The 14,996-nt window shown below is 42.6% G+C and overlaps 1 protein-coding gene across 6 annotated transcripts in view; it reads left to right on the top strand.

The window, feature by feature from the left end:
* Positions 1-10,348, top strand: part of smoc1 (SPARC related modular calcium binding 1) — a 44,674-nt gene extending 34,326 nt beyond the window's left edge. For 4 of the 6 annotated variants that reach the window (XM_022766083.1, XM_022766082.1, XM_022766081.1 and 1 more), the window contains 4 exons: positions 2,662-2,767; positions 3,524-3,768; positions 4,660-4,693; positions 10,229-10,348. In XM_022766083.1, the coding sequence (XP_022621804.1) occupies positions 2,662-2,767; positions 3,524-3,768; positions 4,660-4,693; positions 10,229-10,268 (425 nt within the window). In that variant the 3' untranslated portion in view covers positions 10,269-10,348. Of the gene's footprint in view, positions 1-2,661; positions 2,768-3,523; positions 3,769-4,659; positions 4,714-10,228 lie in introns of all 6 variants that reach the window. The other 2 variants (XM_022766080.1, XM_022766079.1) reach the window with 2 other exon arrangements.
* The last annotated feature ends 4,648 nt before the right edge of the window (positions 10,349-14,996 follow it).

Here is a 14,996-nt window from a genome sequence, read left to right as displayed (position 1 = left end):
ATACAGACTGTCCGATGTGTTTGGCGAACGTAGTGCTATCTCGAATAACCTGAAACCTGGAGTGTGAACTTCTCAGTACTGAGTGGGACAGAGCTGCCAACTTTATCCTAAACACTGTTAGCATCCACAGTGGGTGTGCTGGTCATGAATGGGATGTTTAAAAAAAAAAAAATGGAACTTGTAACCACACAAACTTATGTAGTATGACAACTCCTTGGCCCTGGGACATTTCTATCTCCAGCTTTATGTTACCTGACCAGATATCGCTCTGATTAACAGTCGACCAAGCCGCACTTTGAGGTGTTTGATTCCCCGACAGCAAAGATCAGAGACTCTCCTCTAACCTGGAGGTCGTAACCTCGGCTCATACTCCTCTGCCCTTGTTACTGCTCACTTACTTTTGTTGCCCCTCTGTTTCCCCATCATTTAAGGTTGCATTGTAACTCTTATTTAATTCCCCATCTGGTGAGTTTACAGAGTCAAGCATGACTCCTGACTGTGCAGCAGATGTGTGGCATGTTTTATGGAAGGTGTGAGTGTTGCGGGGTGCGGCGGTGAGGGTGTGGGGGGCTGCTGGGGGTGATGGAGACTGCGGGTTGCTGAGTGGAGATATTTTTATGTACTGTAGACGGATGTTCTGAACCGCCACAACAAAGCACGGCATTTCACATCCAGGCAGGAGGAGAGAAGAATGTTGGAGAGGGCAGTCTGTTAACAGCATGCAGCAACAGGTTCAATCTCACTGTACACAAAATGCCACAATACCACCTCTGTGAGCAGGAGCAGACAAGAGCTCTTCCCCTGAGACCAAAGGCCGGGATCCGTTCACGTCTAGTTCAGTGAACTGCATTTTGTTCCTTGATATTTAAAAACCATTGAGAATAGTTTGGTTTTATCTAGTCTATCGTCTAATAATTTAACATTTAGGCACTGTCCTGACAGAACACTGTAAAAGACCAGGACTGAAATACAGGCTCGGATTTTATTGCTGCTTTAAAGATCATTTTTTATGCTTGAAGCTGAACTCTGCGCAGTGGTCGAGCGGCAGCTGGAAATAAATTTAGCAACCAGCATTTTTGTAATGTAGTAACAGTAAACTGGACCACACACTAAAGCTCACCTTATATTTTCCCCATCTATGGAATATTAAGAGTCGGAGTGATGTATATTTTGTCACCTGCTAATTTCAGCGGATGGTATGTGTCTACAAACTCTGACTCATCCACATTTGCAGAGGATTTAATGTTGACTAAACCAGCTGCTCTGTGATCAGTTTAAACCAAGCGTCATCTGGCCAGAGTTCTTACTCACTGCTGCACATCACTTTCTGTAGGTGGAAAAGTCTGAACTTGCTGAATTTTTGTGGGACATTTAAGCAAATCTTGAGGCTCTCAATCTGACAGAGATTGTTCTGAGGGAAAAAGATTCCTGCACAAAACTATGTTTTTTCTCAGTTTCCTCTAATCTTTGCTTTTTCTTTTTCTTGTCAGTGTTTTACCTTTTAAGAGCCTTTTTCTTTGAACTTCTCACAGTTTATAGACATGCAAATTGTGACAAGGTGCTGCAGGTGAATATTGCTTTGAGGAGTTACCAGCCAAATAACTTGGTAGCCAGTGATTTAGGAATCTCAATTTAGGCATAATGGGAATTCCTTCGTTACTATAAACCCTCTGTCTGTCTGCACTTGATAAGATGTGTGTACTTTTAACTTGTTTGGCGCAGCTTTAATGTGTTTTCAAGTCTTTGGATCAAATCTAAATGGCTCAGAGCCTGTTCGACACTGCCAGCGGTCCTGCACCACACTGCGCCCTTCACACCTTGCCACATAGGCTCCATACAACATAACGGTTTGCGCTTCATAACACCCCAATTTAACACTTGGATTAAGGCACAGCAAGGCGGTGCTTCTCCGAGCTTGTCATGTCGTACGAAATGCTAATTGGATTCACCTGGCAGGGCAGCGGATCACCTCCCACAGAACGTCCCGAGCCAGCACAAAAGGAATGAAAAGAAGTGAACAGAGCAGGGGACGAGGAGGCCACAAACGCTGAGAGGAAGAGGAGGAGGGGATTGACTCAGAGAGCCTGAGAGAAAGAGGGAGAGACTGAAAAAAAAAAAAAAAGAAAAGACAGAATGAGAAGATTAGTTTACTATGCAGCTGCGTTTGAAGTTTCCCTTTAAGAGACACAATTAGGAGGGAAAAATTTGCACTGGTTTAGCGTGCTATTAAAACCATACATCTGGGCAATTAAAAAGAGCTACCCAAGGTGTTCAGAATTGTGTCATAAAAGTTAACAGGTCTGCACTGCTCAACAAAGCTCTCTCATCACCGCACACTTCTGTTCCACCTCTCGCCATGTGCCTCAGCTCTGTTTTTCTCAAGTCTTCCAAAACAGCCAAACTGTGTATTTCACCTCTGCTGAAAATACATCCATAATAATTCATCAGTAACGATGAGCATTTAACACATACAGCAGGTTTGTCGCCGAGCTTTGGACGTGGTTCGCATGCTTCCTTTCACAGCTGTTTTCTGTTTGACATCTGTCATACTGGTTGAGTGCAGCCGACGCTGTGGAGGCTCTTCAGCTTCACTCCGCCATAATGACTCAAATTAGTTGTGGAAGGTAATTCTGGTGTATTTTTGTCTCTGATTTGTGCCAGGCTGCCCGGAGGGGAAAAAAGTGGAATTCATTACAAGCTTATTAGATGCCCTCACCACAGACATGGTGCAAGCTATAAACTCACCAGCCCCCTCTGGTGGTGGGAGGTAAGTGGTGTCAGGACTCTACTCTACTGTACGTGAGCAAGATACCTCATGGCTGATTATTCATGGAAAACTTCCACCTTTTCTGGTTTTTCTCAAATTGCATGCTAATATTTTCTCTCTGACATGCAATGCACAGATTTTGGCACAGACCCTGACAGGCTTTAGTGTTCCCTCTCCATCAATGCTAGAACCGTATACACAGATGGGACTGAAAGGTATTTTGGAGTACAGCTGTCCATATCATGGAATATGTTGATGTAGACTGAGCTAGTCACCGCCTGAAAAGGTGAATTCGTTCTGCGAAGCGAAGGAGAAATTTGATTTAAAATAATTCTATTGCAAGCTAAGCTGCAATAAAACAAGGAAACAAAAGTGCCTGAAGGAACCAGAGTTACATCTCTTTTGCATTGGATGTTGTGATTTCATTTCATTATCAGCAACAAAATGGAGCACTGTTTTTGAGTGAGAAGGGGATGTGATCACGTATCAAACGGCAGGGTCTCACGCAGAGTTAAGAAGTGTTTATCAGCCTCTCAGATAAACTTCAACATGTGATCTTTACAGTATTTATGTGAAGCTCCTCTGTGTTTCCAGTTTATTCTGGCCTGGTTTATATTGAAATGTTCTGTGTAATTGTATGACTAATGGTTAAAAGGTGTCACTGTCTGTAAATGACTTTTCCCTTTATCTCAGTTTTTCTGGGTTTGTTACATCCATGTTTTTTTTTCTCCCATCTGCTCCTCTGACCTTCATCAGGTTTGTCGAGCCTGACCCCAGTCACACTTTAGAGGAGCGGGTGGTGCACTGGTACTTTGCCCAGTTGGATAACAACGGCAGCCATGACATAAACAAGAAGGAACTAAAACCTTTCAAGAAGTACCTGAAGAAGAAAGCCAAACCCAAGAAATGCTCCCGCAAGTTCATCGACTACTGTGACCTGAATAAGGACAGGGCCATTTCTCTGCAGGAGCTGAAGGGCTGTCTGGGCGTCAGCAAGGAGGGTAAGGCAGGAAGAGGGAAGCTGGGTTGGCGGGGTCATGGAGTAGGGTCATGACCTTGGTATGAACCTCAGTCCAGCTGGGAAACTCTGCATACAGCCAGTCAGACACACAACACTCACTTTCTACAGTTGATCTGCTCCTCTAATGGTTCAGATCGAGTAAATCTTGAACCAGTGGAGAGGCTTCAAAACTAGAATGAGTTCATTCAGAAATGCCGAATTTAGGATGTACAAGAATAAAAATGGTCCTTGTTTGTTATAAGATGACATTTCCATTTACTCTTACATTAGATTTTTACTAATCTTTTCATCGTGTCAAAGTTTAAAAAAAAAAAAAAGTCTGTCTCAGTCAGAGGATGAAGTAAGTGTGCTGCATGTGACAAACAGATGTGTTGGCAGTCTAAATAAGGTGCACTGCTCCACTCAGCACTCACTGATGAATATTTAGACAAGACTAATGTAGTCGTGGATCCTAGACACTGTCTGGGCCGCAAAACTGTAACTACTCATCATGAGTTTACAGACTGGCCCTAATATAGATCAGTAACAACTGTCAAAGCAGCTTACAGGGAGAGGCTGCTGCCAGCTACAATCCACATATCATCCAGCACAGAGAAAAGGGATGTTCTCACTGACACTCATCTTTAGAGGTTTTGAAATAAGGTTTTACCTGGTTAGAAAAAGGCCAGAAGTCATGAAACAAACTCAAAATGAGAGTCACAGTCATAAGTGTTAAATGTTATGACCCAAATCATTTTTTGAATTGTTATTTTTTGAAATATTCTGATATAGTTACTGCAAAAGTACTTTCATATTTTTTCTTTAGTGACCTAAAAAACAAAAACATCTGCCTCCGTTACCTTCAGTCGTCTTTGTTTTCTCTCTGTTGCAGGTAGCTCAACAACAAGCGGCAGCCAAGGGACAAGGCAAGGGACAAATTTGTTCAGTAAGGCAAACTAATATGCTTCCACTAACCACGCCTCTGGCTTTGGGTGCTGCTGTAGTTGGCTCAATGCGTAACCCATTAACCAGCACTTTGGTGAAATTAGTTAGTTTGGGGCAGTTTCGGCTCGTTGGCAAAGCAGCAATCGTTTTACACGCAAAGCAAAGCACACTTCAGGGTTGAGCTCTTTGTGCTGGTGGTGCCTGTGTGCATGTGCACTTTTGTCAAGAGTGTGGTGTGTGTTCGTTGTCATGTCAGCGGCTCAATACGAGTCAGATTTTGTCTCCGGTGAGTGGCCATAAAGCCAACTCTTAACATGACTTGTAGTCAGAAAATTGTGGAAAAATGTCCATTATAAATTGTTTAAGTCCAAGGTTTCATCATCAGATATTTATTTTTATCCGACCAACATCTAAAACCCAAAGATATTTAGTTTTCTATCATATGTGACAAAGACAAGCAGCAAATATTCACACTGAGCTGAGATCAGAGAATTTTTGGCATTTTTGCTTGAAAAATTACTAAAACATTTAAGTGACAATAAAAAGAATACTATTCTACTGTCTTTCTGTCTGTTAGTCCATCTCACTCTTTTTCAGTCTGTCTCCTCCTCATCCTAATCTCTTTTTTTTTTCAATCTGTCGGGATTCCCCCCATTGAGCGATTATTGGTCCCATTGATGCTGTTGACTCTGGCCACTCGGCTGGTTCAGCGCCACAAAGCGCTGAGGTCATGTGTTTACCCTGGCGCTGCCCCGCTGTGCCTGGAGAACAGTGGCTCAGAGCGGGCATAACGTCAGGTCTCTCGGACCCTGGGCAGGGCTGCCAGGATAAACAGCTCGGGTATTGGAGGAGCAGAGAAGGAGCCTCGGCCGGTTGTTTTCCCTGTAGTCACTGAATCTCTCACCTTCATGCTTAAGAGCTACAGTTAAATGGCCTGACAGCTTTATATGGCTCCTTATGCTGCCACTCAGGCACTGATGGTGGACAGAGTGAGGTATGTAAAAAGAGAAGGAGAGAGACAGAAAGCCTGCGAGAAAGAAGCAGGAGTCTGTGAGAACATATGGCAGCGTTCTGCCTTGACAGAGATAGACGGCCATTGTGTTCAGGTATGCTTAGCTGATCCTTAATGGCCTGGATCCCTTTAAGTCAAGCTGCCTTTGCCAGGCATTAAATCTTATCATGCTCTGTCGCAGCTTTGGACCGTCACTGGAGTGTTGTTGGACATATTTACAGTTTACAGTACGTGCTCTGAGGTGAAGGATAGTGAGAGCATGTGGGGCAGCGTGGAGCACATCTGTATGAGGCTCCTCACTCTCGACACGTTGGAAACGGCGAAGGAAAACATCTGAATACCTTGTGTGAGTTCTGAAGTGCTGGAGAGGGTGGCATCCATCCTCTGAAGAGACTGGAAATCTCATTACAGATGAGATATGTAACAGAAGCCCAGGGCGGTGATTTTCTCTGTAAAGCCTTCGAGGCCGCGGCTGAGAAGCAGGTCTGCTGGTTCAGACGGTTCCAGCAGTTTGTCTCGTTCACTGCGACGAGAAAAACACAAAAAATGTTTCACCGTTAAACTTCCTGCGATGGGCTTTGGCAGCAGGGTTCATGATGTTCTCTTCAGAAGTCTTAATTCTATTTAGAAAGACGTAAACACACTTTTGAATAAGTACAAACACATGTGGGTGTGCATGTATGAATGTTCGCACACACAAAAACACACCGAACACGGACACACACAATTATAAGATATTAGAGGATCTGTTATGATTGCTTACAGAGGTTTTAGACAAAGGGTTTATGTTGCAGAAAACATCAGCTGTTGTTGAGCATGAGTAGTTGTGTATTTGATAACTAGGTGGAACAAACAGTGTGTGCTGCATACACAACTTCAGTCACAGCAACAGGGACTAAAAGCCATTCCTTTATATAGAGGCTGAATTACAGATGATAATGGGCAGTGCTGTTTGTAGCCTCTGCATCTGTTTGCAACTGTCGCCTATTCTTAAACTTTGTGTCAGAAATGGACAGTTATAAAAATTATTTAGGCAATTTTATTCATGACACAATTTACATGCTAAACCCTGCATCACAATACAATTACATCACATTAAACATATCAGTAAGCATGACTTTATAATCCCTCAGAGGAATGAGCGTCTCTGACTTCAGGCCGTGTCTCAGTTTATTCCAGGACTGAGAGACCTGCCCCAGTTTAGTTGGTATGAGGAACTTCAAAAGCCGAGACTGATCCAGTGATCTGGTGTCATGTTTGTTCACTTTGAACTCAGCTGAGGCTTTTAAATATATCGGCAACTTGAGATAGCAAGGCCTTACAAATGAGACACAGGTACGATGCTGCTGCTTTGTTGTTGTTAGAGATGAACATCCTGTATTTTCATATATCGCACAGTGGAGAGTTTGTAATGAATGAAATGGGACTGTGGTTAAATGGCGTCCAGTGGTTTAAGGGTAGTGACAGGAGCATGCAGCATTTCTCCATGAGCCAGTATAATGGTAAGTTTATGATCATATAAATATCAATCTGACATCATTAAGTAGGAGTGACTGAGAAGGAACATGAATATATTACCATCCTGTCACTGAAGTCATTTAGAGACTTATTTCACCTGACAAAGACCATCTGAATCTCCCTGTACTGCTCTGTAGCTGCAGCCGGCTCCGACACGAGCAGTCAGATGTGCACATGGCCTTACGCTTTCAGTGTCCTGTCTGCTGTTTTATGTCAAACTCCTCTCCGCTCTTCCTCTCTCGTCTCCTCTCGTCTCCTCTCCTGTTTGTCCTGGCTGTGTCTGTCATTAGGCGGGAATGAAAGGAGGGCATTATGAGGCAGGCCTGGCACCGGGGCTGCAGGACCATTAGAGAGCCCGGAGCCCTATCCTCTCAGAGCCAGCAGCAATTACTCCACACCACTTGTGTTTTAATTACTGTGACATCAGCTCGACACACTGTACTGTTAAAGGTAACAGAGGTCAACAGAGAGGACGGTGACAGTTAGATAAGCATTGCTTTGCTCACCGTCACTCCCTGTATTTTTGGTGATTTTGCTACAGAAATCCTTCACAGTGAATTTATATGCATCTTTCCTGTTAGCCAAGTCCTCTCCCCCCAGTCGCCACCATGTACAGGTATACCATGATTCCCAGCTCCCGAGCCAAGTGTCTTTATTGGCCGGTCCCAGGTGAGTCGAGCCGATTCACTTCTAGACGGGATCTGCTTTCAGCTCTTTATCACAAGTGGGGCCAAGGTGTCCAGGGAGAGGCCGGGGAGCTTTGTGTTGTTAATGGCACAGACAGTGTCCTCAGTGACTGGGAGGAAAGGAGGGAGAGGACCATTCGCTGCTCTGGAGCCTGGTAATTGCAAAGCCGATTCATCAGCACCACTGTAGCTCAGCTCGGTACAACAGAGACATTTATCTGAGCTAAAGAGAGGAGCAGCATGACTTCACTAGAAAGAGGCATCGCGAAATACTGTGGCACTGCACAGCTCAACAGGTAGAACCAACGCTGCCAGGGCTGTGACGTCTAAATCACACTGAATATACAAAGTGCTACAGTTACAGACACTGATTAAAAATCCATTTACAACATTAAAATGATTCTTCATATCCTAAAACGATGTTAGGAGTTAGGCCAGCTGGTTGCCATATTGTTCACATCATAACATGAAATTAGTCTTTTATGTTCCGCAGAGGTTAGACTGTAACGTCATCCATGATCAGACCCAAACCTCCACTTGTATATGAAAGCTGCCTAAACCCTAATGTGCAAATCACCATTTAGTCTGTTGAGCATTCTCAGGCTTCCGAGGGGATAAATGTTTTGGACACTGCCAAGAGCTTGTACCTCGTGCCCTCCAGTCACCTTAACACAAAATGTCAAAGTTAAAGTCCACACAGTCGTAGGTTTATGCAGTGCATGCCAAACAAACCCCTGTGGCTGGGGCTGGTCTGTTTTACATGTTTGTGTTTATAGCAGATAATGTGAAAGCTCTGTACTGTGTTGATGCAGGTGGATTCAGTGTTGTGTTTTTGCAACAGACTAATACAGTAGTCACCTGAATGAATCCAAACAGTCACAGTACAAATATGTGGCTGTAATATTTTATTCACGGCTTCATGCTGAACACTTAAAGTATAGGTGAAAACATTCACCAGTAAACTGACTCATGTGGAACGTAGCCAGTGATTTATGGAGCTGTGGGGAGATTGTGATGCTTTAGAGTTTGAGGAGAGCACTCGACTCTGGAGTAGATGTTTTAGCCTCAGACTACAGAAGCTTCCAGAGCGTGTAGTGAAATCAGCTGGACTTCTATTTCATGGCTAACATAACCAGCACTGACATGGACCGCACCTGCATATCCCCACCCCCACCGACTGCTGCACTCTCTCACACACACACACGCACACGCGCACACACACAGGCTGGTAGAGACACACACATACAGCATATACACAAGCTTGCAAAGACAAACTAATAAACACAGGAAATGCAAATCGACTGAGATACTGCACACACATACACATGTATACATGCTCAGACACTTTCTTTACCATGCACATGAAAAATACAGAGGTGCATACAAACTTACACACACAGACACACACACAGACACACACACACACCCTGGACTCTCACAGTGCTCTGGACCTCTGCTCCCCTCTCACAGCCATCTGTAAGCAATCTAAGCTCTTTACCCATCTCTTCTTCTCCCAGGCCTTTCCTTCCTTCTTTCTTTCATTCTCTCGCTCCCTCCCCGCCGCCTGCCCCTCTCACCCACTGGTCCATTGATGAGCGAGCAGTCAATCTCTTGTGCTGCACACTGACCGACTGTCCCGTGCAGTTTCAGCACGAGTGCAACACAACACACAGCTTCAGAGACCTGTAGAGTTATAGCCATGTTGTAACCTAACATCAGCACATGTGGCGGTGCATGTGGATCGTCTGGTGGTGGAGCAGTCAATCTTTAGGAGGTAACCACTGATTTTATTGTTCTTTTACTGAATTAATAAAAGAACAATAAATTCGTAATTTAACTGAAACATTTACTATTTCTAATTATTCACTGTCATCCCCGTTGCTTCACATTGCATTTAAAGTAGTTATATCAACACAGTAAGGAGCAGAATTGCTGTGTTACAGTTTTAGTGAGTGAAGAGTACAATTATTTATTTTTGGTTTTTAGGTAAACTTCAGTCTGGACTGGAGTTTATTTTATTGTTTCACTGCGGAAAATGATTCTGGTGCGATGAGGACGGATCTGCTTTCCCCATGAGCGCAACATCCATCTCTAATAATGGTTTTAAGAAAATTATATTTCTTAAACTATGTATATTAGATTTTACATACATTATTTAAAGTGTGCTTGTGCTGGTCTGTCCAAGTTAGCTCATGCAACAGCACATGTGTGGCCTGGACACTGAAACTGACGTGTGAATACGTTTTCTTTTCCTTTTCTCTCTCCTTCCCGCCCTCGTCTGCCCGTCCTTCTGCTCCCAGTAGGTCGTCTGGTGTGAGAAGAGAAGGATCCAGAAGCTGAGACGAGAGCAGAGGGCACAGAGGGAAGGCATCTGTACGCTTGCTGACAGGAAAGAGAAAGATGGAGCAGAAAAATTAAGAAGTTCCTAAGTTTAGAAAAAAAAAAAAAAAAAAAAAAAAAAAAAAAAAAAAATGAACAGAAAAACAAGAAAAGAAAATGAAGCAGCGCCAAAATATTTGCACTTTCTCCTCCCTATGTTTGACATTTTATCTGTTTGTACGTGTTGTTTTTCTCCTGAAGCGACTGAAGAGGTCTAGGTAAGAATGAGAATATATTTGTAAAGAGAAGACCGGCTCACCACTGGAAGAACGAGTATGTTCATGTTACCACATTTCCCCGTGTGATCCGTCTGCCGCATTCAGTGGTTAGAAAATTAAACATACATGTCCCCTGTTACATATAGTAGCATGCAGGCAGTGGCAGCCCGCTAAAGAGGAGCTTACATTGAGTCACATTCAGTACAAAGATTGCCTTGATACAAACAAACTATGGCGATGAAGACCAGTTCAAACAAATGTGTCATGTTGTATGTGAACATGCAATATTAAGTGAACCGCATGCATTAGAAGTAGACTGTGATCAAAGTCTAATTTATCAGCGCAGAATTAGCTGCATCAATCCCCTTGCACTGTAAAGAACTTTTTAGCATTAACAATTCGGCTCAAGATGTTTGTCAGATGTTTGTTAAACAAAATCTGATGTGTGATGTTTTTTGTTCACTAAATACCAGAGTTGAAAATAAATTATAGTTAAAAAAACATTGAAAAGCAAATTGTAACAGATGTGAGACTTGTGAGAATTAGAAAACTTAAAGCAGCTATTGGTAATAACAAAAGGTGAAAGAGCACTTTGACTGTCATGTCCAATCTTCACAATCCTAGCAGTATACTTTACACTGTAGCACCCAGCAGATGAAACATGTCTATGTGTTTACATGCATGTGGCAGTATGAACATATCAAAAACACATTAAAGCTTAGGAGATACACTCCAAAACTAGAGACACACAACCCTGGAATAAAACTATTATGGCTAACATGTTAGCAAAAGGTTGCCTTCCAATCCCAAGTCTAATATTCACGTTCCTTTTAGCTCTGCTTTGGTTTCCACCAACTCCTGGGAAACATATCTGGCTCATTAGCTGCTCCACTATGGTCACTAGCCCGGTGACCATTTTCTCCGTCTGGTTTTTGGTGCCAAGCTGGAAGCGTGAAGTGGGTTTATTTAGCAGTTTGCTGACGGCACTGAGACTGAACTACACAGTAAAGCTGCCATAAAAACAAACAAACAGTGAGCCAAAAGAAGTTGATGGAAAGAGGTTGACTAATGCAGCTTTAAGTTCAAACCACAATGAAGGCCATTGGTTAACACAGATCTCACACGGTGTGTCATGCTGCTGTGTAATTTTATGTGAAGTTTCAAGTCATTGCGGCTCATATTGTCCCTCTAATAAGTTAACGTTAATAATCATTTTCTATAAAACAGTGAAAGACGCTGGTATTTCCAACACGTTAACGCTGAATTTTCTGTATAGTGATCAAGAGTTCATCGGTTTCTATTGGTTACCGTTACTAATGGCGACAGCTTTTCCAAAACAGATGATAGTCCAGAGAATGAGTTTTAAATGTTCTTAATAGGACCAGGAAAAAGAGGTAACTGATCCCAACCAGTAAGATGTTTACGTGGGCCAGTATCCCATTAATATCAGCTCGTTTCAGCCGTCATATTCACGTTTATCCCTGTTATTGTAAACAAGATGTGGCATTTACAAATGCCAGGTCCTAAAATAAATATTTGAGTCTGCCCAGTAATATCAGAGTACATTTTGTGTATGTAAGCACATTCATTGTCTGTCCTCCAACAGTTGATGTCAGCCCTGCTCTGTGAAACATTTACCAACACATACTTGGAGCTTTGCCACCCTATGGAAGACAGTGCATTAAGTCTTAAAATACCCCCCAGGGTGTCCAATTAATAGGAAAGTGACTGAGCAAGGAGGAAAAAGTCCAGAGAAAGACCTTGTGAACAAGTTTTAGAATGTGAAAAATAAAAGTTTCTTTCTCACATTTGGGAACAATTGAGTTTCGAGAAAGGAGAATTGCGAGTTGCTATTGTGGTCTGAATGCTTGTGTATTTTGTTTTGAGTTGTGTATTTCTTACCATATTCCCAAGAGTCACTGCAGTGGCTCATGAATGCGAGACAAAAAAAGGCTCCTATTGTAAATATGTACAATAACCTTTGTTTGTTTGTTTGTTTTACTAAATTGCATTGTGGGGCATATGGGAGTTCACTTACTTCACTGTCATTCTGGCTTATTGTAAAAAAAAAAAAAAAATTATATACTTTTCTGTGTTTACATCATGTCAAACGTTAGGCTATTACAGTAGCTAATTCACAACATTGAAATGCTTAGACCAGACTGTATGTTATCAGCTCAGAGCGGTGTTTATTTTATCTGTGGAGGGGTTATTTGACTTTTTCGGCTTGTGTTTTACGATTCCTGTCATCGTCACTATACACGGTCAAGAATGTATACAGTATCTGGTGCTTAATCCACTACAATCACAAGTCCAGTCGTGTCTAATTTGAACTGGACAGTTATGCCAAGAATGAGAGAAGAAACCTGTCTTTCTTAGAGGGCTGTGCAGTCTCTCCTGAGCGCCTGTCTCAGTCCAGGTTTGAACACTAGGCTTGTGTGTGTCTGCTGAAGTGCTTCCAGACGCCGTAGACCTGCAGATTACATGCAAGATCTAAAACAACCTAACAGGCTAGTAATCACTGCTAATCACGATGGGGGGACATATAGTGAAGGAGGCTTACAGATGATCGTCAGCCTGACAGCAGGAAGCCAAGACTGTCTTGCTCCTCACCGGCCACTTTTCCACTGCAAGATGTTTTGACAACATTTCTTATTCATGGCTGAAGAAATTAGATCTGTAGGAAAACAAAACACAGACGTGTTGTCTTTGGGTGAAATTGGTCAATGTAAATTACGTGGCTTGAGGTGCAGCTGTTTGGCTCTGCAACGAGAACTAAAATGCTTGTCCACTGTAATATAGGCCTTAATTCCTGAGCTATTTGAACTTGTGTCACAATAGACACACACAAGACAGAACAATGGAGAGGACCGGTCTTGGAGAAGGCCATTTTTTAACTTCTTGCAAACACATATGAAGAGAACGAAAGGAACACTATTTTTCAAGTTGGTAAAAAGTATTTTTAAAAGCTTGTTAATTATAAACTGGAAAGATGTTCAGATGGATTTTTCTGTCACAGAACTACAGAGTTTCTCTTCTCTTCCTATTTCTATTAAACCATCAGAGTCACACTGGTCCATGTGCTACAGTAATGCTAGAAAACAACAACAAAGGCAACAGTAATATGGAACTGATCCTGATGCTGTTTTATACCACATCTATTCAAACTATGCTCAGTTTGGACTTCTTGTGCAGTGGGAAAGCATTTAGAGCTGGAACAGAGGACAAGCTGTCTGAGGGGGGAAGAACCAGTTCCACACTGACCCCTAATGGTGAGGACAGGTCTCTGCAGGCTGCAAGTTCACACACTGAACCCTGTTAGCCAGGTACACACACATACTACACAGCATCAGCCAAGCCATTTGAGTTTCATGAACTGACAATAAATATTTTTAAAGAAAGGTTACGTGTTGTGCGTTTTTTTTTAAACTTTACTGGGGTTGCACATGCCACTTTCTGATGTGCAAGTTATTTCAAGCTTGTATAGCATGAAACCTGACAGGAAGCTGGTTGAACATTTGAACAATTATTAAAAGTGGACCCTCTGGTTGCTACATAAATATTTGAGGTTAATTATCCCCTTGTTTGAATGTCAAAACCTGCCTACAGAGATGCTCTCTGTTGGGCCTGTTGATTTGTGTGTGGTGGGAGATGTTCTGATTTAGTGATGAGACTTCAAAGGTGCGGATGTTGTCAGTGCATGATGGGAGGCGGAGGGCTTCAGGGTGAGGTTGCTGGTGATGGGGGTGGTATGGAAGTGAAGGGGGGGGGGGGGGGGGGTTGCTAGTGAGGGAGAGAGGGTGAGAGAGAGAGGCTTGTATCACAGATGAAATTGGAGCCAAGAGGCAGCTGCAGTACATCTGTCTTGTACTGACACATGTGGCATTTGACTTCCAGTGTGAAGTTCAAAAGAGTTTTATAATGACGCAGCTGCTTAGGGATGCGTGTGTGTGTGTGTGTGTTTTAGAGAGAGCGTGTGTGTGTTTTCCCCTTTGTTGAAGGTGGCGTGGAGAGTAGGTGGGCTGGCAAAGGGGTTTCACAGGTGAAGATTGGAATTTGGGGTTTTGAAAGTGACGTGCGGGCAGTGCAGGTGCTGCGTGATGTTGTTCAAGGAGATTCAGAACTTTATGTTTTCTGATATTCAGACGTAGGTCATTGAAATGGATTTTATTATTGACTGATTTTACTCTAAAAACTTTTCACCTATTAAAGAAAACAGGAATAAAATATTTAGTATGTCTACAGATAGAAAATCCAGTGGATCAAAGTTAGTATCACCTGTCCTGCCATTAATCAAATCGTAAGAGTTGAGTTTAGAGGTGAAACAATAATTAGATTGACACACAATTAATCACAAACAATAAGTTCTGCTGTTCTCTCTTTTTATATCATTGTAAATTTGATGTTTTTGGATTTTGGTCTGATAAATCAAGCAGTGTGAAGACATCATCTCAGGCTTTGGTAACTTTTT

This window comes from Seriola dumerili, unplaced genomic scaffold, assembly GCF_002260705.1.
Source record: "Seriola dumerili isolate Sdu_G_001 unplaced genomic scaffold, Sdu_1.0 BDQW01000811.1, whole genome shotgun sequence".
In the NCBI taxonomy this organism is placed as follows: Eukaryota; Metazoa; Chordata; class Actinopteri; order Carangiformes; family Carangidae; genus Seriola; species Seriola dumerili.
The sequence above is the reverse complement of the archived record's forward strand: the minus strand, read 5'-3'. Positions and strand labels throughout refer to the sequence as shown.